Genomic DNA, 24395 nt, shown 5'->3' on the forward strand with positions numbered 1-24395 from the left:
TTTCTTTGGGCGAATTTCTCCCATTTGGAATAGCTGTATTTACCCAATGCCTGTACCCCCATTGTATCTAGGAAGTAACTCACTTGCTTTTTATTTTACAGGCTCATAGGCCAAAGGGACTTGCCTTGTCTCAGATGAGACTTTGGACTGTGTACTTTTGAGTTAATGCTGAAATGAGTTAAGACTTCGGGGGACGGTTGAGAAGGCATGATTGGTTTTGAAATGTGAAGACATGAGATTTGGGAGGGGCCAGGTGTGAATGATATGGTTGGGCTATGTTCCCAACCAAATCTCATCTTGAATTGTAGCTCCCATAATTCCCATGTGTTGTGGGAGGGACCTGGTGAGAGGTAATTGAATCAATGGGGGCAGGTCTTTCCCATGCTATTCTCATGATACTGAATAGGTCTCACAAGACTTGATGGTTTTTAAAGGGGAGTTTCCCTGCACAAGCTGTCTTCTCTTGTCTCCCACCATGTGTGATGTGTCTTCTTTCTGCCATAATTGTGAGGGTTTGCAAGCCATGTGGAACTGTGAGTCCATTAAACCTCTTTCTTTTGTAAATTGTCCAGTCTCAGATATGTCTTTTTCAGCAGTATTAAAACAGACTAACACACATAGATTGATTGATTGATTGTAAGAAATTGGCTCTTGCAATTGTGGAGACTGATAAATCTGAAATCTGTAGGATAGGCCAGAAGTCTGAAAACTCAGGCAGAAATGGTGTTGAAGCCCTGAGGCAGAATTCCTTCTCCAGAACAGTTTTGCTCTTAAGGCCTTCAACTGATTTTATAGGTCCACCCACATTATTAAGAGTCTCCTTTACTTAGAACTACAAACCACTACTCAACGAAATAAAAGAGGACACAAACAAATGGAAGAACATTCCATGCTCATGGATAGGAAAAATCAATATCGTGAAAATGGCAATACTGCCCAAATTAATTTACAGATTCAATGCCATGCCCATCAAGCTACCAATGACTTTCTTCACAGAACTGGAAAAAACTACTTTAAAGTTCATATGGAACCAAAAAAGAGCCCGCATTGCCAAGGCAATCCTAAGACAAAAGAACAAAGCTGGAGGCATCAGGCTACCTGGCTTCCAACTACACTACAAGGCTAGAGTAGCCAAAACATCTTGGTACTAGTAACAAAACAGAGATATAGACCAATGAAACAGAACAGAGCCCTCAGAAATAATACCACACATATACAACCATCTGATCTTTGAAAAACCTGACAAAAGAAATGGGGAAACGATGCCCTATTTAATAAATGGTGCTGGGAAAACTGGCTGGCAATATGTAGAAAGCTGAAACTAGATCCCTTCCTTACACCTTATACAAAAATTAATTCAAGATGAACTAAAGACTTAAATGTTACACCTAAAACCATAAAAGCCATAGAAGAAAACCAGGCAATACCATTCAGAACATAGGCATGGGCAAAGACTTCATGACTAAAACACCAAAAGCAACAGCAACAAATGTCAAAATTGACAAATGGGATCTAATTAAACTAAAGAGCTTCTGCACAGCAAAAGAAACTACCATCAGTGAACAGGCAACCTACAGAATGGGAGAAAATTTTTACAATCTACCCATCTGACAAAGGGCTAATATACAGAATCTACAAAGATCTTAAACAAATTTATGAGAAAAAAATCAAACAACCCCATCAAAAAGTGGCAAAGGATATGAACAGACACTTCTCCAAAGAAGACATTTATGCAGCCAACGGACACAGGAAAAAATGCTCATCATCACTGGCCATCAGAGAAATGCAAATCAAAACCACAATGAGATACCATCTCACACCAGTTAGAATGGTGATCATTACAAAGTCAGGAAACAACAGATGCTGGAGAGGATGTGGAGAAATAAGAACACTTTTACACTGTTGGTGGCACTGTAAACTAATTCAACCATTGTGGAAGAGAGTGTGGGGATCCTTCAAGGATCTAGAACCAGAAATACCATTTGACCCAATCATCCCATTACTGGGTATATACCCAAAGGATTATAAATCACGCTGCTATAAAGACACATGCACATGTATGTTTATTGTGGCACTACTCACAATAGCAAAGACTTGGAACCAACCCAAATGTCCATCAATGATAGACTGGATTAAGAAAATGTAGCACATATATACCATGGAATACTATGCAGCCATAAAAAAGGATGAGTTCATGTCCTTTGTAGGCACATGGATGAAGCTGGAAACCATCATTCTTAGCAAACTATCTCAAGGACAGAAAACCAAACACTGCATGTCCTTACTCACAAGTGGGAATTGAACAATAAGAATACTTGGACACAGGGTGGGGAACATCACACACTGGGGCCTGTCGTGGGGTGGGGGAAGGGGGGAGGGGGGAGGGATAGCATTAGGAGATATACCTAATGTAAATGACAAGTTAATGGGTGCAGCATACCAACATGGCACATGTACACATATGTAACAAACCTGCACGTTAGACATATGTACCCTAGAACTTAAAATATAATTTTAAAAAATTAAGATTAGGTGGAGAAGTGCAAGGAAACTAAGGTAGGCCATTGTTATCATAATATTGCAAGGGAATGTTAATTCACATCAGCAAATAAACTATTCTCAAAAAAAAAAAAAAGAGTCTCCTTTACTTACAGTCAACTGAATGTAGATGTCATACTTATCTACAACATACTTTCACAATATCCAACTTAGTATTTGAATAAATAACTAGTTTTTGAATAAAAAACTATAGCATAGCCAAGTTTATAAATAAGACTAACCATTATAGTACTATAAAGGAGAATCATAAAATATATTTTATATTACACACTATAGGGTCTCAGAAAATGATATATAAAAATGAAAGCTTCACCAGTGGTTCTCTCTGAACTTCTACTCTCCTGTCTCTGACCATTCATTCTACCCCAAGCCCACCCCAAGTCTCTTCCCCAAGGTGGGTCACAGAAACAAGAACCCTTTTCTTCCAAAGCCAGCCATAAAACCTTAAAATATTACTTAAAACACCACCGTTTATAAATAAATTATCTGTTTGATTATAAGTCATAGACTCCCATTCCAGAAAGGCTCTTGTCCCATACCCCCAAAAAAAAGAATGCTGCACAGAGAGGCCAAGAGTAATCTAAACAGATAGGCCTTGCTAGGTTTCCCTTCTCAGTTTATTAGCATTGGATCATACCCTTTCTGTCCAATCATATTTCTACGTGACTGTTCATACTTAGTTGAACTTAAGCATAAAAATGAATAGCTTTCCCTGTGTCTTCAGGAAGATACCCTATCTTTCATTCTAAAGGCTCCTATATAACATGAAACTATTATCACATATATTTGTATGCCTTTTCTCCTGTTAATATGCTTTTTGTCCATGATTTTCAGTGAAACTTCAGAGGGCAAAGGGGAAGCTTTCCCTCGGCCCAACAGAACTATCTTTAAGGAATTAGTTTAGCCAATGACTAGAGGCGTTAATTGCTTTGGGTTTTTTGATTCACTTACTCTTGTAGACTGTACAAGACAACTTGGGTTTTTCTGCTAGTATGATATCATGAATTTATTTTTCATCATGTGGAAGATGACCACAACAGATTTCAAAATAAAACAACTTTCTCTTAAATGACAAAGGATTATTCATATGCTAGACCATGATCTTATATTATTTACTTTCAATGACAGCTGCATACATACAAATCTGTCATATTTACTAAAATAATAATGAAATTCTAACTGAGAATACTAGTATATATGAACATTTCATAAAATGCTTAACTAATAGTGCATTCTCTCATCTCAAAAATACTCTGAAACTATTATCTGATTCAGTTCTTGGACAATGTTTTTTGAGTTGGATAATTATATATCTGGATTTTCAGGAACACTCTCTATTTTAAATACCCTGCCCTTTATAGAAAAAAAAATCCATACTTTTATATAATTTGAAAACTATGCTTCCTTTAGACAGTAATATAATTCATTTATTTATTCAAGGAACATTTACTGAGAAGCTAATACATGTAAGAATCTAGCTTAGTCCTGAGAAGATATAAACCATATATACAGGGCACACAGGTCCTGACTCCACAGTATTATAGGGAAGTTCTCTCATGCTTAAAATAACTATAACACAATGTAGAAAATACAAAGCTCCCCAAGGAAAAAAAAAATGCTTACTGATTCCAGGTAAAGACAGTATACTGTTTTAAGGATGATAACAAGCCATTTTGAAGACTCCATATAAAGCTCTCCATGGACAGGGTCTAAGGCAGGTAGATGTCCTTAGACCCACTGCAGTGCTATCTAGGCAACAATGTGTCAAGCTAATATAGTATGGATATTTTCAAACTTTTTCTTTACTGTTACATTCTGATTATCAATTTATTGACAGTTCTACCTCCTGAACAAATCTCACTCTCACACCATAATTTTTTCAAAGTTGGATTGACTTCCATATAACACAGGCTCCTTACTCTGTGGGAGAAAAAAAAAAAAAACTTTAGGAATGTGGCACTTCCTCTATCTTTTTTTGCCAGGATAGTCTGCCTGTTTACTAAGAAATAGGATTGCAGAATTTCACTATTACAAGAATGAATGTTTAAAAGAGGTCAAATTATTAAAATGGGCAAGCAATCAACCCAAATCAAACCTGAAATAGGAAAGATGATAGTCATTGCAATCCAACCATTCTCTTCGGTCTCCATAATGACTCAGTTTGGGAGAAACTCTGACATCTCTAACTCTGATAGTAATGCAATCTGCAGGGAAGAGTATGGAACTGTATGACATCATTTTAGCCCATAATTGTCCCATGTTGTGCCATAAAATAAGTAATTTGAAGGATAGGGTGAGCTGTACCGCCACGACTCATTCCTAAGATTTTAAAACTATCTTCAGAATCTTACCTAGGACTAAGCATCTTTTCACTGGGTCAACCATGAAATTTTAATTCATGTTGCCAGCATAATATACATATACTTAACAAAACAACATATCATTCTCTGGCATCAAGAAAAATACAGTCAATCATCTACTTCATAAGCATTTATTGAATATATACTGCCTAAAAAGCTCTGAACCATATTACAGCTGTGTAAATAAATATAATACTTGATATTAAGGTATGATCTAACAAGTGAAACGCTTGAGCAAGTAATTGAAATGCAATATGTCAAACACTGTAACAGAGGCCTTGCGCAGTACAGGAAACAGAAGAATTTTTTCTAGTTGAGGTCATTAGAAAATTGGTGATTGATAGACAGGTAGATCTTTAAAAAGATTAAGTAGAAAATTTCCAGATGAAAACAAAGGGAAAAATATTCCAGACACAGGAACTAACAAGAACAAGGCTTAAGTAAGGCTTAATGTAAGTTCAGTCCAGACAGTAAAGATTAGGCTAAGGAGATAGCACAATAATCTGTAAAAAATGAGGATCGATAGATAATTTTAAAACTCTTAGCCTGGGGAAGTTGAGCTACAAGAGGAAAATCCTGACTATGACAACCAGTTAAAACTTGTTTCTAAATCCATAGAAAGATTCTATGAAAGCCTGAATTAGATCAGTGCCATTGTGAATGGGAAGGAAGGTCAAACATAGAGATATTTCAAGAAGTTATGAATATTAGTGATATTTTAGAGTTAAGTATCTTTGTATCATCTAAGTAATATTTATTCAAGGTCTATTATTTCTGGTAAGTATGAATATAATCTAATTTCATTATATTTGAAAAATATTAGGTAGAAAACCAAAGTACTCTCACTATTTTAGATCATATTATTGGAAAGTTAGCTAGAGTACTCCAAAGAAAAATCTTACTTTAAACTATTCATAGACAAATGCTGAGTTAACTTCAGCCTCAGCAAAGTAACTACAAGCTCTGTGAGTTACTCACAGGCTTCCTAGGTGATTAATTTTGCAAGTAGGATTTTTGTTTCTTTTACAAGTTCGTTTGAATGTATTTTCTAAATTTAACTTGGTTTTCTTCTTTATAAATCAAGTTACTACCCATGAGAAATGATGCTTTGTCAAGAAAAAATCTATTCATGATCTTCAAGGAGGGTAATACATAGTCTCCAGGCACCCAATTGAACAGTTTCTGGTGTGACAGCCACCTAATTGGTCTCCCTGTCACAGGTTTCTCTTGTCTGTGATCTATCAGGCATCATGCTGCCAGTTTAATCTGCCCCAGCATAGCTGATAATGCCATTTCTTTGCATAAAATCCTTCTACGGCTCACAACTACCTGAAGAAAAGCATCTAAATGCTATAGTATTGCAATTCAGGCTCTCAAGCAGACAGCTAGAATAACCTAATCAGTCTTACTACTCTCAGTTCCCCACCTACTAATCCTAAATATTCACAATTTATAAAACCTTTCCCACTTTCTCCTAAGAAAGGTGATGCGATGTCAGCCACATGTTTACTAATCCCCACTATAGCACATTTTACTGTGTGTCTTTGATGAAGACATTTAACCTCTCTGAGGCTTACTTTCCTCTTCTGCAAATTACAAGTAATACCTACCTACCACTTTAAATCTTATTTAAAATGAAGTGAGGAATCAATCAATAAAATGTCTACCATCTTGGGTTGCTATAGAGATTAAGAGATAATATATTACAAGTGTTTGGGCAGATCACCTGAGGTTCAAGACCAGCCTAACCAACATGGTAAAACCCCGTCTCTACTGAAAATACAAAATTAGCTGGGCGTGGTGGTGCATGCCTGTAATCTCAGTTACTTGGGAGGCTGAGGCGGGAGAATTGCTTGAACCCAGAGGCAGAGGTTGCGGTGAGCCGAGATCATGCCATTGCATTCCAGCCTGGGCAACAAAAGCGAAACTCTGTCCCACCGCCCCCCCCAAAAAAAATAAAATGGAGCCTAGCCTGGATTTTATTTATAAGTATCAGGTTTTATTACTCTTCTAAGCCTTTGCTCACATAGTTTTCTCCACGTGCAAGACCTTCAACCCAGGTCTTGTACATTACACAAAGCCCGTTTCTAAACCTACCTAGCTATGAAACCATCTCTAGTATTCCAGTAAAAATCATCCTTTTTCAACTATAGTGTAATGGAAAAATTCTTGTCTTGAAATCAAATTCCTGATTCTATCCATTTTCTAACAATACGACCCTGGACAAATTGCTTATCTGCAGCTTCCCCGCTTCTAATGTGGATAGCAACAGCAACTCTACCTGCCTCACTAAGCCATTATGAGAATCAAGTTAGATAAGTTATATTTTTAACTATAAAATGCCCTATATATGTGAGAGACTGTTATTTCCACTATAGTATAAGATCAAATAAAAAACTTTGGTTTTCCTCATCTTTCTAACTGATATCCAAAATATATGTTATGAAAGAACACCAAGTTCAATAAAGAAGAAAATAGTTAATATCCAGGTCAAGAACTAGAATATTGGAATCGAGAAGGGATCGAGTAAAAAGGATAGGTTAAAGATAGCTAGGCAGAGCTGAAGTTATGAAGAAAAAACATGTTCCTGAGTTTCACTTTACATAGCAACCAATGTGTACAAAGGTAGGTGGCAGCTTAAAGAAGCTACACAAAGATGAATATACATAGCAGATGCTCAATCAGTGTAAGGAAAGGGGAGGGAAGGAGAGAGGAAGAAGAGAGGAAAGGAAAAGAGGAGAGAGAAAGGAAACAGAAGGGAAAACAGTTTTATCATTCCTTTCAAGGGCTAATTTCTATGCTGCTTGCCAGGTTGCTATAACAAAAAGTTAACTAGTAGCTAAAGCTTATGTATGAGAACATTCACTTCTCCTTTAAGGTTCCCTTTCCTTGACTGTGCCTTTTCTCTCTACTCTTCCCCTCTTCCAACTCCTATTTATCAATGTTTACTTTCCTCCCACCATTACCCAGGACCTCCAAATACCAACACAAATCCATACGAAGTAATTACTCTTTTCTACCCACTCTCTCAGAAAAACAAACCAAAACAAAAAATAAACAAGCAAACAGCAACAACAAAAAATTGTTTTTATTTGAATGTCAAAAGCCTCATAGGCTTGTTCAAGAGCATATTGAGAGCAATATTGTGTTACCCTACAATAGCATGTACAGTTTAACAGGGACTGCCTTAACTCCCTTTGTCTTCTGAAGCTTCACCAAAATATCCATGGAAGGAATTTTAAGTAACAATAATAGGTTTAAATGAGAAGATATTTATGCATTGTATAGTAATGATGGTGAGATTTTCTTATATTCACATAATGCTTTTTGCTTTGCAAAATGCTTTCTCATTGGTTATTTGATCTGAATTCCCAGGGAGAAGTGACGAAACAGGGGGAAAAGTCCTATTTCTACTATGAATTTTAATACAATGTAGTTTTATAAAATTCCTTTTTCAAAGCATATGTGTGTGTGTGTGTGTGTGTGTGTGTGTGTGTGTATATATATATATATATATATATATCCTTTTATTTGATTTTCCTTGGCATATAGTTTTTATCTCCATTTACTGATGAAGATAGTGAGACTCAGAGATGTAATAGGACTTTCCGTAAGATCATTATGAATATAAGTGCTCTTTATGGAGCACTTATATTCCTAGGTCCAGGAATTGTACTCAGCACTTTACATGGCTGATAGCTTATTTATTCTTCACAATAACCTTATGGGGTAGACACTATTATTACTTTGACATTTTACAGATAAAAAATCAGATAGGTTAAATAATTTGATGATGGCCATGTAACCAGCAACTCGCAAAAGCAAAATTCAAACAGAAGGCTTTCAGATTACTCTTGATTGTTCTGCTATGCCAAGCAGCCTCCTTCCTGGCCCAGTGCTGTTACTGTAACACTGTTAGTAATATAAACTTACTTTCTTTCTGTCTTCAAGTTAGAACTGCAGATTTCAGCCCAGCAGTTCAAGTTCTATGGAGAAAATACACACACATATACTTAAAGCAGAAGTGAGGAGGATGCTGTGTCCATTTTTTTTCCACCAAAAAACCCCACAAATTAAGCAGAAAACTCACCATAATTGGGAGCTAAAAATCAGTTATTACAGTGTTGGAAGACAGGAGAAGGGTGATATGCACCTCAGTATAGAATATTGTAGAATAGAGAGATGAATTACTTATAGTTCAGCAAAACACCTAAGAAACAAACAAAAAAATCAAACCTCGGAATAGATGCTTCTTTTAAAATGTTTTTAAACAGGCCATTTATTTTATATTCCTAAATAAAGATTTCCATCTTGTTTCAAAACATCACCAATCCAACACAGAATAGCCATATTATGACTCTGTTCCTGTCATCTTATGATATCAACAATATATTACAGGTTAAAATGCTATGGGATGTGAAGGATCAGGGTGCTGATTTACATTTTCCAGAAACTTCATATAAATCAGAGTTTAAGTTGAACAGCTAGAATTCTATCACACATATGCTGAGGAAGTAAGAAGACAGATCTCTTTCCACCAGGCACTGGAGATGAAATTTCAAAAAATAGTAGGTGAAACTTGTATTTAAGATCTTCCCAAGCTGAATGCAAACAAGTTGATGTCACTTTCTTTCCAGACAAGAAAAGTCTAAAATTTTACCTCCAGGTCTTTTAAACTTACATGCTATTAAAATCACATCAAAGTTTTGCTTCAGAAGCCTATCTGATTTTGTTTCAAGGGGAAAAGCAATCATTGAGAGGCACACTTTAGGGGCTCCATGAGATTCAAAACAAGGATCCCATTTTTCTTGCTAGCAACCTTAATATACACTAAATATGTAGCTGTAATAATGAAGCCTGTGGAAACAAATTAGTAAGTTCAACAGATCCAGGAAAAAGTAAAATATTTCTAATTTCTAAAAACAGGATATTCTGTATGCCTTTTGGGAAGCTCAGATCAACTCATTTACATGCTCAAAACTTTCCAATGGTTTCTATTTCTCTCATAGTAAAATCTTTCCAATAGCCTCTAAGGCTATCCCTTATCTGTCCTCCTCTTTGATCTCACTGCAGTTACAACGGCTTTTATAAAAAAGACAGGGTAATAATGGATGCTGGTAAGGATGTGGAGAATGGGGAACCCTTGTACACTGTTGGCAGAAATGCAAATTAGTACAACCACATTAGAGAATGGTATGGAGGTTCCTCAAAAAACTAAACTTAGAACTTCCGTATGATTCAGCAATTCCACTGCTGGGTATATATCTAAAATACAGAAATTCAGTATATTGAAGAAGTATCTGTACTCCATTGTTTATTGCAGCACCATTCACAATAGCCAAGATATAGAATCAACCAAAGTGTCCATCAACAGATGAATGGATAAAGAAAATGTGGCACATACACACAATAGGAATTTACTCAACCAAAAATAAAATCCTGTCATTTGCAACAACATGGATGGAATTGGAGGACATTATGTTAAGTGATATAAGCCAGGCACAGAAAGACAAATATCACTTATATGTGGAAGCTAAACAAATAAAATGTATACATGCAGATGGAAAGTTGAATGATGGGTACAAGAGTCTGCGAAGGTAGTGGTGGAGGGGAGAATAAAGAAGAGATGGATAATGGGCACAAAAGTACAGTTAGATAGACAGAAACAGATCTAGTGCTCAGTAGCACAATAGGGCAGCTATAATTAATAATGTATTGTATATTTCAAAATAATTTAAAAAGTGGAATTAGAATGTTCCTAACACAAAGAAATGATAAATGCTTGAGGTAACAAACAACCCAATTACCCTGATTTAACCATCACACATTATATGTTTGTATCAAAACATCGCATGCACCCCATAAATATGTATAACTATTATGTATCCATAATAATTTAAAATAAAAAATTAAAGAAAAAACCCAAAAAATGCGCAAGTTGCTAACATCAGTTACCTTGCATGCAGGGAAGATAGAGCTGATACAGTATAAGCAGGAAGTCAGTGAAAGGGGATTCCACAAAAATAGAAAAATTGTTTTAAAAACAACTGTATTTAGAATAAAAAGTATATATTTATCATTTATGCTTCTGTGCAATATATATGGGACCATGCATCTAGAAGTTGAATAAAATAATGTTTTTGAAAATGTATGGTCTTTCATAATGACATATGCACTCCCATATGTTCATTGCAGCACTATTCACAATAGCAAAGACATGGAATCAACCTGAATGTCTGTCAGTGGTAGCCTGGATTAAGAAAATGTGGTACATATACATCATGGAATACTACACCGCCATAAAAAAAGAATGAGATCACGCCCTTTGCAGGAACATAGATGAAGCTGGAGGTCATAATCCTTAGCAAACTAACACAGGAACAAAAAAACAAATACTGCATGTTCTGACTTATAAGTGGGAGCAAAATGATGAGAATACATGGTCACAAACAGGAGAACAACAGACACTGGCACCCACTAGAGGGTGGAGGGTGGGAAGAGGGAGAGGATCAGAAAAAATAACTATTGGGTACTTAGCACCTGGGTGATGAAATAATCTTACAACAAACCCCGGTGACATGAGTTTACCTATATAACAAACATGCACATGTACCCCTGAATTTAAAATAAAAGTTAAAAATCAATTAATTAATTACTTTTTTAAAAAAAGAAAATTGAAAATACCAAGGCAATGAAAGCCTAGAAAAAAATACAGGGAAATAGTTAACTAGTCCTAGAATGAAGAAAGATAAAGCAAAGAAGAAATAATGTTTTTAAAAGTGATAATTTTATCACATAAAAACTGAAACTATTTTGAAGGTTAAAAAGTACTATAAGCAAAGTTAATAATAATAAACAAACCAGAAAAAATAACAATTATGACAACAGGGTGGCATGTTTCATAAATAAACTGCTCTTGCAAATCAGTAAGAATTCTAGTACTGCTTAGAAAAATAGACAAAGAGCTTGAATGGATCATGAAAGAAATATAGATAACCAATAATCATAAAAAAAAGTTGAGTCTGAATAGTGAACACATAATTGCAATATAAAGCATTAAGTAAGACATTTTATCTATTAATTTGACAACATATTTTAAATAATAAAATGACAGTACTAAAGATATAGGCAGATTGGCCTTTTGAAAGATGGCTGATTTGTTCTTCAAAACAGCTTGATAATTTGTATCCAGAACCTTAAAAATGTCCATACCCTTGTATTCAATAGTTTCATTTATAAAATCAATCTTAATGAAACAGTTAGAAAAAAAAAAAAAAAAAAAAAACCAGCATTGGCTTATACACATGCACATCCATTACAGCATTATTCAAAGCAGGAAATTGAAGATAGCCTAAATTTGAATGAAGATCTGCTTAACTAAGTTCCAAATCATGGAATATTCATAGCCATTAAAATATTCTCCAAAACTGTTCAATGTTATGATATGGATAAATACTATTAGTGTAACATTCAATGTAAAAGACATAAAATGCCCTACATGCTATTGTCCCAATTTCATGTACATATATTTGTACAAAAAAAGGACTAAAAAAGTCAAAATAATTACTCTTAGGTGCTAAAATTAGGATGATGTTTATTTTTATGCTTTTAAGTACAATTTCACAAAGTTGATATCTATTATTTAACAAATTATTGTCATGATTAACTTTTTTTTTTTAAGTGACTAGGGTGATAATTAGGCTCTGTCCTTCCCAGTTTATACATCAGCTCTGAGCAGGACAGAAAGTATATGAGAGGCCTCAATATTAACAATACAAACTCAGCAATCAACATGCTATTGATTGGCACTAGGATTCTATGTAGCTTCCAAATCATGGGGTTGGCTACATGACTCCAATCTTGACAAATCGTGTGTGTGGATATGTACTATTACCTCCCTTCAAAGTATTGACTGCCACTTAAAAGTATCCATTGACTTGTCCCTGTTAGCCCTTAGCTATGAACCTGAGAAATGCCTCAACTTGCCTTAGCCTTTGGTAAATGTTGATTGTAACAGTAGTGTCCAAACTGTTTGATTCCATAATTCTATGTGTAAAAACAAGTTGATCATACAACTCTAATTGCTTTATATTTATTTTTTAAATGCATTACTACTAAAATATAAGTTACTCAAATACAGAAAATTTTAAAGAATGTGATTAAAAGAAATGGAAATGGGAATTCTAATATTCTGTTCCTACACCTCAACTGATCATTTTATTCTTGCCCCGGGATATGTGCCCTTGCTATGGAAATCAGAATCGTAGACTGCACTTCCCTATTCTACTATCCATCTCCTTCCCCCACAGCACAAGGAACCATGTTCTGAAACTCCAGAATGCCTTAGACTTGAGTCAACTCTAACTATGACAATATTGCTAACATAACCCACTCAAACAATATAAAGAATCAGGTCACTCCCATGCCCTATTTTACGCTTTGGAAAAACTGAATTTTCATATATGAAAATTGTATACAGTATGGTATAACTACATTTCTATTATTGTTGTTGTCATTTGTTGATAATAATCACTATTACTACCATTACTTCTTTACTGGACTAAGTCCTAGTATTATTCAGTTCTTTTGGAAGTTTCAACAGTATACCTCTGAAGATTTTTGAAGTCTGTCATGGCACGGAGCAAGAAGGGATGTCTTCTCCCATTTCTGTAAAACTTGATTGGCTTCTTCTATCTTCTGCTCACAACTTTTTTGAGAATTTAGCAATGTCACCTCGTAAAATTCTTGGATATCTGTAAAGAAAATGTAAAGAAAGCATCAAAATGTCATGCATGACTTCATAAATAGCTTCTGTATATATGTCCATATATTGGCATACACAAATTTTGCTGATTAAAAGAACTGCATAAATATATCCCAAAGTAAAACAGAAGAAATCCTGAAAAATATCTTTTTACCTGCATTTAGAATGCTTATAGCAGCTTTATTCAGAATTACAAAAACTAGAACAAATCCTTCAAAAAGTGAATAAACTGTAGTAAATCCATATAATAGAATGTTATTCAGTAATAAGGAATGAGCTATGAAGCCAAACAAAAACATAGATGAATTTTAAATGCATATTGCTAAGTGAAAGAAGTCAGTCTGGAAAGGATACATGCTGTATGATTCCACCTATAGCCTCTGGAAAAAGTAAAACTGAAGAGACAGTTTAAAAAAACCAATGTTTGCCAGAGGTTCTGAGCAAGAGAAGGAGGTTTGAATACATAAAGCAGAGGATGATTAAAATATTCTCTAATGATACTATAGTGTTGGACACATAACATGAACCATGTGTCAAAACCCAAAGAACTCAATAGCACAAAAAGTAAACCTTAATGTAGGCAAATTTTTAAAAAATCATGTAGGAAGTCAGAGGATCCCAAGATGAAATGCAGACTGTTACAAAGGAATGTAACTGTGTTACAAAGGTATAAAACAACCTCCATGAAGTCAACAGGAAAAAAAAGTACTAACTTAAGTAACTTTGAAAATGAACAGACTATAAAACCAAAATCAAAGAAACTACACAAAAGCATCATACTCTAGTTGGTAAACTTGTGTCCTGTTGGGTACGGATGAACAATTCTGAAAACACAATACATGTATACTAAAATTGAACAATTAAGCGAATGGATGGTAGATGATGGGAGCCAAGTTTCTTACTGTTTTATAGAAAGTTACAGGCAAGTAAGGTTAAAATGATTCATATGATATTAGATGAGAGTTGGAGACATGTTTAGCTTAATGTAGATATAGATGAATACATATAAGAATATTTACAGACATGTATATACACAAATCAGTTATACACACATATATTTCCTTGCTTCATCTGCTGAGAGGGCCTAGAAGCAATGATGCCACAGTAATAATAAACAAAACTAGCACCCTGATTTTGGCCTTGGTGCAGCATTGGTAAAAAGTAATGAACACTGTCATATTAGATTAACATTGAGGGTGTCTATATGCACTCAAAGTTTTCAAGAGCTACAGGATAGAGAGATAGATAAAAATACATTTAGAAATAGAAATGAATATGTATCCGGACATTTCCCAGCTCTGTCATATATAATGCCTTGCTCTGTCTCCTGAGAGGACCTAGAAGCAGGGACATCCCAGTAGCGACAAGCACACTCAGAGTTTAGATCTTGGTTTGCAACACTATTTTCCACCAAAAGAAACCAGAGTTCTTTGGAGAAATGGTTGATCCTAGGACTCCTAGGTAGGAGACATAAGATGAGTATGGACCATCTTATAGCCCCAGCAAATAAAGAAACAGACACCAAAGAAACAACTCTGCTACAATGGGGAAATATCGAAGAAACAAAAGAACCACATGAAAGAGCTGCCAAAGATGGCCAAAGCTGGAGTGATTTGAGCAAAATAAAAAATTACCTAGTATTGGATTATAGTGCCAAATATAAAATAAAGGGATGAGTAGGAGGGATTACAAAAGGGTAAGAGGAAACTTGTAAGAGTGATGTGTATGCTACTATCTTTATTGTGCTTATAGTGCATATATATGTCCAAACCTATTAAATTATGCAGTTTATATAGATGCAGTTTATTATGTATCAGTTATGCTTAAGATGTATATATGTATCAATAAAGAAAGCCAAAAGACAAGGTACAAATTGAAAGAAGATAATTTTGCAGCACACAGACAAAGGAACAGTATCCAGATATGAAAAGAAATACAAATCGAGAAGAAAAAGACAAGCAAACTAAAAGAAAATAATTGGTAAAAATTATGATCAGGCATTTCACAGTAAAATAAACACATGTCACAGACAAGCCTAGGAAAGAATCCTCGACCTCATTGGTGATAATAAATACAAACTGAGATCATAATCAAATGCCATTTACATCAAAAATATTGTCAAAAATAATTAAGTCTCACAGTACAAGGACTAGAAAAAGACATTAATTCATGGTAACTTATTTATTCCTAGCAAGTGCAAATTGCTATAGCCACTTCAGAAAATAATTTAACATTTGTTCATCCTATAAGTCAGTATTTCTACTACCCAGTACACATCCTAGATAAACTTTGGCACATATGCACCAAAAACAAACCAAAATGTTCATAGCAGCATAGATTATAGTAGCAAACATCAGAAACATTCCAATGTCCATCAAAAGTGAAATAGATAAATTGTGATATGTTCTCAAGATGGAATTTATGGAGCAGTGAAAATGAATGAATGATAATATCACAAAACTATATATCTTAGAAAAATAATGTTGAGTGAATAAAGTTTCAATATGAAAAAATTTTTGTAAAGTTGAAAAATCTACAAAACTGAACCATATATTTTTAAGCATCCATGCATATACATATAACAAAACAAATAGACAAAAGCAAGGGAAGACATGAAAAGATGTAGTTACTTCAGTAGACAGGGTGGGCAAGGAAGTGGGATAAGGAAAGTACATATGAGTAGTTGCAAATTAATGGCAATGATCTATTTCTAGATGTCAGTAGCAATTTCAGAAATGTTTCTTTTGTTATTATGCTGTGTATATTATAGATAAATTGCATATATTGTTTTGTATGAATTAAATGTTACATTTTCATAAATAATAAAGAAAAATTTTATGTTTCATAAATATTAAGATTTACAGAGAAAAGTTAGTAATCCTTAAATTTTATGTACAGCTACAGCTTTATTCTGCCACTAGCAATAAAATAACTGTGAGGTCGTGTCTGAAAAATGTGTAAGAACAGAAGGTAAAAGCTATACAGATATACATCCTTCCCAGATTTTTAAAATAACATACAGGCTGGTAGATTACTAATTCGGTTGACAAAAATCAGAGGAATAAGTAATATAAAAATATAAAATCCAGAAAACAAAATATGTTTACATCATCTTGCCTCATGTATTAATGAAGAGAAAAGAATTAGCTGGGCATGGTGGTGTGTGCCTGTGGTCCCAGCTACTCAGGAGGTTGAGGCAGGACAATTGCTTGAACCCAGGAGGTCACGGCTGCAGTGAATTGTGTTCATGCCACTGCACTCCAGTCCTGGTAACAGAACAAGTCTCTCTTTCAAAAAAATAAAAACTAAAAATAAAGGGAAAAGAAAAAAAAAGAATTTCTGTAAACATTTCTGCAGCTACAGTCTCTTAAAAGAATGACTTGTAATGAATAAAACAATTTTTGTAGATAGTCAAATTTCAAGATTCTTTTTCTCTGCATCTTTTTAAAGGATATAAACAGTTTCATGAGCAGTACTTGTAAGTCACCAAAATTTGAAACACTACGTGTACAAATTAGTCAGAAAAGAAAGGATATTTATCATACTCGTGCTATGCATTTATATCAATAAGCTGTACTTTGAAACATAACAAACAGTGATTTGATCACATTTAGAAAAACCCTGGGGACAATATTTTTAATATTAAACTTGTAAATCTTCATTAATTTATACCCCTAAATGTGACGAAGTGTTCAAAGTCTATTTCACTGTTTTGTCTGCTTATTCTCCATGCCTGAAGCAACTACTAGAGAGGAAGAAAATAACCATGATTAAGTCAAAGATGACTTAAATTTGATGATAATTCAATGATCAATGCCAAATTTCACTTTTGGTTAACAAGCATTATTTTTTAATAATTGACATATATCCCCTTGTCACTTTCCAAGCATCTCTCTTTTATACCCTCTTTCCTCACCATCACCACCACCATTCCCACTGCCAGAGTTCAGGCCCTCAACATCTCTTGCTCACACTCTTCTCTAGGCCCAGATCCCCTTTCCCACACTTAGAAATCCTCCTTCTCCTTCAATGCCCAGTTCCAGTTCAGTCTTTGTAAAAAAAATATTTGAAGTCAGAGATCTAAATATGAAATGTCATCATCAAGAAATTATTTTTACTAAAACTGGGTTCAATTGAGTAGGTAGTAAGAACACCCAAGCAACTGTCATCAAAAAGAAAATATGTTTGGAAATTTGTGGGGGATTCTCTTCTTACAGCTTCAACAAAGAGATGGTAAAATGTGTTAAGATATATGTCTATGCTTCTTCCAACATGCCTTGTTCCCTTACCACATACCTGCTTTGAATTCATCTAGACAGTATAGCACAGTTGATCTTGCTATACTTAATGATGTTGCAAATTACATTAGGCTTTTCTGAACACTTGGTTCTGCTTAGGGAGCTAGATAAATGCTCATAACCACTTTCCTTATTCTGTATCCAAATCCCATACTTTCTCTTCTGCAAAGTAAAATACTGCTGCTTTCTTCCTGTTCTAACAACATATTGCTTGAATCTGCTCAATAGTTATTTCTCTTTCTGCTTTATAGTAGAAATAGTTGTTCACCCACCTGTCTTCAACATTTCAATTCACTAAGTAATTTTTAAGTGCTAAGCAAGGCCCTCAGGAATAAAGACAACGTCCTATCCAGTCATATATTCTCTAGTATCTAACATTATCCTTAAATTCAGTAAGCACATAATGAATTCTTGGTAATTTTCATTTGTTTGTATTCCGTCTTTTTAAGGCTCAAACAGAAAAAAAAATCATTAAATGAAGTCAAATCCCTTCTCACTCAGGACTGCTAAACCCTGCATATTGTTTAGATTACATTTTTATGTGACTTGACTCCTTGATTTAATCACAGCACCTAGCACTTTTTATTTTGCACATTCCCTACTCAAATATAAAAATATTTGCCACCTCTGAGGATATACAAAATAAATTCCTCAAATTCTTGAAGACGTGTCTATTTTGACGTCAAAATTTTTAAAGAATAGTCTATAAATTATTGTCAAATTTACAGGAAAGTGTTACAAACTCTAATGCACACAAAAATTACCTGGGGACATGGGGCCTGAATTTCTGTGTTTCTAATAAGCACCCAGGTGATGTCCATGGCTTCTGATCCACTAGCAACATTGGACTTCAGAAACAGCATCTCAGGGATAAGAATTTCATGCTCTCAATTCAAATAGCCCTTTTGAGTCACTGCAATCCTCTTCTTCAGAGTGAAAAGCGGGATTAAAGGGGGGAATAGGGTGAAGGATCCCCATAATAGAGGGAAGATGGCAAGAGAAAAACTCTGCCTATTGATTCATAAACAATAAGTACTTAGTGGGGATATTATTGACTAAACTGATTTAGATTGAATTCATTAGAACTTAGCTGGAAGAAACTGTATTTCAATCTTCTGCCTTTAGGATCCATTAAAACAAAAGAATTGACTTCTAGGTGATAGCTGAGATAGCCCCTATTCAGTCCTATCTCTCTCTTTTTTAACCCACACTCCTTAAAAATGAGATCTGGTCTTGGTAATAATGATTCTGACACAGTTAGGTCTTCAATTGTCAAACAGCATGTTGAAGGAAATTCATAATAAATAGGACTGTCTTTTCAAGCACACCCTTAAAAACTCAACATATACTCAAAATATTTCATCTTCTTCCAAGAAGAAACACCTAACATGGTATACCTATTTCAATGATGCTACTATTTCCTCAAAAGACACTTAAAACTCCTCTTTGAGATATACCTTCAAGCATTTGATGAGATTTGTAAGGTCCTTGGAAATGGTAAATATTTTTCCCTTGAAGGGAAGTTTGCTTTTCTTAAAATAACCAAAATTCACTAGGCAAACTTTAAATATAAGTAATGGAAAAAAGGATTTTTTACATGACTTAAGAAAATATGATTCTTAAATCATGAGACTTTTCTTATGTGACTCATGAGTTGCTGTGCAATTATCTACTTAACCACAATAAAATAAAAAAGTAACTAGAATGCTGAATGTGTAACATCTTTACATACTTTTCATCGATTATGGGCTAGAATAAAAGTGACTGGGGAAAGGCTTTGTGCACTTCTTCCTATCCCAGCCTTCATGCTGCCAGGCATAGTATTATGGGAACAACTGCAGTCACCTCTGTACTCTGCCAACTAAGCAGAAACCCCTGTGGAGGTTGTTACTGTTGATTCATTTGGTTTTTAGTGATTGGCATATATGGCTATAGCTCACCAAAGCTGTTTAATCCCAAAAATTTACCAAAATCACCTGAGGATTCTCTCCTTTTCTTTTTTTTTTTTTTTTTTTTTTTTTCCAGACAGAGTCTTGCTCTATTGCCCAGGTTGGAATGCAGCAGTGCAATCTCAGCTCACTGCAACCTCCTCCTCCTGGGTTCAAGCAATTCTCCTGACTCAGCCTCCCAAGTAGCTGGAATTACAGGTGCCCAACACCATGCCCAGTTAATTTGTGTATTTTTAGTAGAGATGGGGTTTCACCACGTTGGGCAGGCTGGTTTCGAACTCCTGACCTCAGGTGATCCACCTGCCTCAGCATCCCAAAGTGTTGGGATTACAGGCGTTAAGCCACTGTGCCTGGTCAGGATTTTCTTCTTACAGCTGCAACAAAGAGATGGTAAGATGTGCTTTAAGACATATGCCTTATGCTTCTTCCAACATACCTTGTTCTCTTACCACATACCTGCTTTGAATTCAGCTGGACAGTATAGCACAGGTGAGCTTACTATACTTAATGATGTTACAGTCTTGGTGTTCCATTAAGCTTTTCTGAACACTTGGTTCTGCTTAGGGAGTCAGATAAATGTTCATATCGAATTTCCTTATCCTGTATCCATAGTCCATACTTTCTCTTCTGCAAAGTAAAAAGTTATCATTCTCCCAATCCATACAAGTCCAAAACTACTAGACGCTGAAGCACAGAAGTGGAATTTTCAATAAAGCCTTTATCAGTGTGGTAAATGTCCTATCTTAGGCTTTGCACCAAGGAAAGTTTCTTTAAGAATATTACCTAGAACTAGAGGAATAAAGTTGAATATGAGGAAGGGACTAAAGTTGAATGTAGATGAAATAAAAATATAAATTTCATAGCCTAGACCGAGTGAAAGCAAGTACCAAGTAAGGGAATAAAAGAGGCAAAACAAGAATGAGTGCAAAGCCCGGAGTACAAGGACTAATGCAAAATGGAACTCAACAGATGCTGAACACATAAGACCAGAGAATGAGCAAATGCTCATACCCAAAGGGTCATGCAAATTCCACATTGTTCTGATATGATTGGGCTTCTTCTGTGCCTAGACAAAGCACAACCGAAGGAAGGAGGAAAGAAGGAAGGAAGGAGGGAAGGAAAGGGAAGGGAAGGGAAGGGAAGGGAAGGGAAGGGAGAGAGGGAGGGAAGAAAGGGAGGGAGGGAAGGAAAAGAAAGAGAAGAGAGGGGAAGGGAAGAGAAGAAGGGGAAGGGAAGGAGGGAGCGGGGGTGGGGCAGAGAGGTTATGAAGGAAATCTTGGTTTTAAAGTACTTTCCTCTATTAAAAAGAATCAGGACTTTTTGGAGAAAGGGCTCACAGGATGAGAACAAGGAAATTATGAATCTAGCACATCTTTTTGTACTAGAAAGGAAGGAAGTGCTCCAAAATCACAGGATCATATCAAAAGGACATGTAAGCCAGCTTGAAGGGGCTCTTAATGACTAAATCTGAAATAATTTGAGCCTTAAAAATCAATTAATAGTCAGGAGATATAATTTTTTTAATAAAATAATAATCCATTAGTCTATCCTGATATAGATAAATTAGTGATTAAATGAGGGAGAAGAGAAAGCTCTTCCTTATAGAATTCCAACTAATAAATATAGAAGAAATGATGGAATTATAAAATCATTGAGGGATGCTGCAACTAGTAGTAAAAAATAGGACAAGAATGTGGCATTATATAGCCTCATAGTATCTCCCCACCAATTAGAACAGAATGGGTCAGGCATGGTGGCTTACATGTGTAATCTTTTTGGGAGGTGAACGCAGGAAGTAGGAGCAACAGTTGAGCCCAAGAGTTTGAGACCAACCTGGGCAACATAGTGAGACCTCATCTCTGCAAAAAACAAAGATATACTTATACAATTATCTTTTTAAATAGTACAAACTGGCACCAGGAGCCTCCTGTTATTATACACAAAGAAGAACATAGCATCATTTCTGTAATATTTCTGCCCAAAATGCACAAGTTGAATCTAATCATAAGGAAACATCAGACAAATGCAGATTATAAGACATTCTACTAAATACTTGGTTTGAAATCTTCAAAAATGTCAAGGTAAGAAAAGAAAGGCTTATGAACTATTGCAGATTAAAGGAAACTAAAGAAGCATGACAATTAAATGTTATGTGTAATGTAACATAGATCTTGGACTGAGGAAATACAACTATAAAAGACATTATAGAGATAACTGCTGAAATGAATATGGACTGTTCATTAGATAATAATATTGTACCAATGCTAAATTTCCTGATTTTGATAACTGCACTATTTATGTAAGAGAATATTCTTGGTTTTAGAAAATATATAAGTATTTAGTGATCAATGTGCCTAATGCCCCCAACTATTCTCAAATGAGTGAACGGCATCAGGCACTTCATTAATAAGACACACGCAAAGCTGAGCATGGTGGCTAATACCTGTAATTCCAACACTTTGGGACGCTGAAGTGGGACGACTACTTAAAGCCAGGAGTTTAAGACCAGCCTCGTCAACATAGTGAGAACTTGTATCTACAAAAATTAAAATAAACTGATATGCCTACTTATGTATATATGTGTATATGTGTGTATAGAGATATATAGAGACACGCATATATAGAAAATGATAAATAGAGTGAAATGTAAACAATTGGTGAATCTGGATAAAGTGACTATGCAGTAGTTCCTGTACTATTATTATAACTTTTCTGTAGATTTGAAATTACATTGAAATACATCGCTTTGAAAAATGGTAAGGTGACTAGGAGGTGTTAGTGATAAGTATGGAACTGGGAAATATCCAGTAACATTAGTAAAAAAAAAAAAAAAAAAAAAAAAAAAAAACTACAGAAAAGAGACTCAAAGAGGAACAAAATATACAGTGCAGAATGTCATGGAAGAGGAAGAAGATCAGATGAATGGGGCATATGTGAGGTAGTATAATTATTTGGAGATAAAAGCACAAGCTCTGAAGTCAAACAGAATGGCCCTGGCTCTGCTGCTTACTAAATGTGTGACCTTATGCAAGTTACTTAACTTTTCTAAACCTCACCTTCTTCACCTATAAAATTTACATATGTAAGTACTCCACGTTGTTGAATAGTTGTATAAAACATAGTAAATGGTAGCTATAATATTCTTTGGTTAACATATCATCTTCCAACAATACTGTGTACACAGGCAGTCTCATTAAATGTTGTATACCTGAACAAAGAATATGCTCAGCCAGGGGTCATTTTTTCCATAACAGTCAAGAGTGCAGACACTTGAATCAATAAAGCAGAATTAATACTTGACAAGGAAGCAGAAATTGTTATTTACAAGTTTTCAAAAAGCTGATTCAAATGGAAATTGTAACAGAAATGCAATAAGATGTGCATGCTGCAACACAGTATTTTTGTGGCTCAAATAATGTCTTTAAAAATATGACCTCTAAAATGAATTTTAATTCAAAATACCTCCTTGATGAATAAATGTGCTACTTCAAGTTGCTTGAAAAGCAGGCACTAAATAAACTCAAGATATTGTTAATGCAAATCAGCTACCTTTTATCTTACACTTATAGCACTTACACTCCCAAACCACCAGCAGGTGTGTCTTACTCTATATCTAGGAGATAATTAATTTTCAATTTCACATCAATCATTCAAGATGTAGGAATGTTGTCAATTCTTTTTACCTCACAAAGATTTACCATGTAAATTCTACAAATCTTCGGAAGATAAGTAACTATATGTAATCTCGTATGAGCCCAGGTTGTGTGTGTGTGTGTGTATGTGTGTGTGTTTGAGACAGAGTTACTCTGTCACCCAGGCTGGAGTGCAGTGGCGCAATCTCGGCTCACCGCAAACTCCACCTCCCAGGTTCACGCCACTCTCCTGCCTCAACCTCCTGAGTAGCTGGGACTACAGGGCCCTGCCACCATGCCCGCCTTATTTTTTGTATTTTTAGTAGAGATGAGGTTTCACCGTGTTAACCAGGTTGGTCTCAAACTGCTGACCTCGTGATCCACCCAGCTTGGCCTCCCAAAGTGCTGGGATTACAGGCATGGGCCACTGCGCCCAGCCGAGCCCAGTTTTAAGTTATATATTCTTTCATGCCTACCTCCCTACTAAAAAATTCCCAATATCTTCCAATCTGTGATTAAGTATTGGTATTGCTCACTGAAGACGGGAGAGAAGAAAGAAATAGCATTTGTCATTTACCAGCCATGCATAAACACCATGTGTTTAGTTGTACTTTGTAAATGTCATTCATTTTACTAACTTCTTTCGATCATCTTATGAGACATGTATGATTACACCTATCTTAGCGATGGAGAAACTGAGACTGATTCAAGGTCACCAGGCTGGACAATGGCAAGGCTAATATTAGAATTCACATTTGACACTGAAGCCTACACCCTTTACTGCAACATGCTGCACCAGTATGCGTAATAGAATGTTAGGGGTTAATTAAATA

At 35.2% G+C, this 24395-nt stretch overlaps 1 protein-coding gene across 1 annotated transcript in view; it reads right to left on the reverse strand.

The window, feature by feature from the left end:
• Window positions 1-24395, reverse strand: part of DLG2 (discs large MAGUK scaffold protein 2) — a 2228225-nt gene that overhangs the window by 1833131 nt on the left and 370699 nt on the right. Inside the window, exon 4 of the mRNA XM_077964104.1 lies at window positions 13527-13672. Within this exon, the coding sequence (XP_077820230.1) occupies window positions 13527-13672 (146 nt within the window). The remainder of the gene's footprint in view (window positions 1-13526; window positions 13673-24395) is intronic.

The sequence above is a fragment of the Macaca mulatta genome, chromosome 14 (genome assembly GCF_049350105.2).
Source record: "Macaca mulatta isolate MMU2019108-1 chromosome 14, T2T-MMU8v2.0, whole genome shotgun sequence".
NCBI lineage: Eukaryota > Metazoa > Chordata > Mammalia > Primates > Cercopithecidae > Macaca > Macaca mulatta.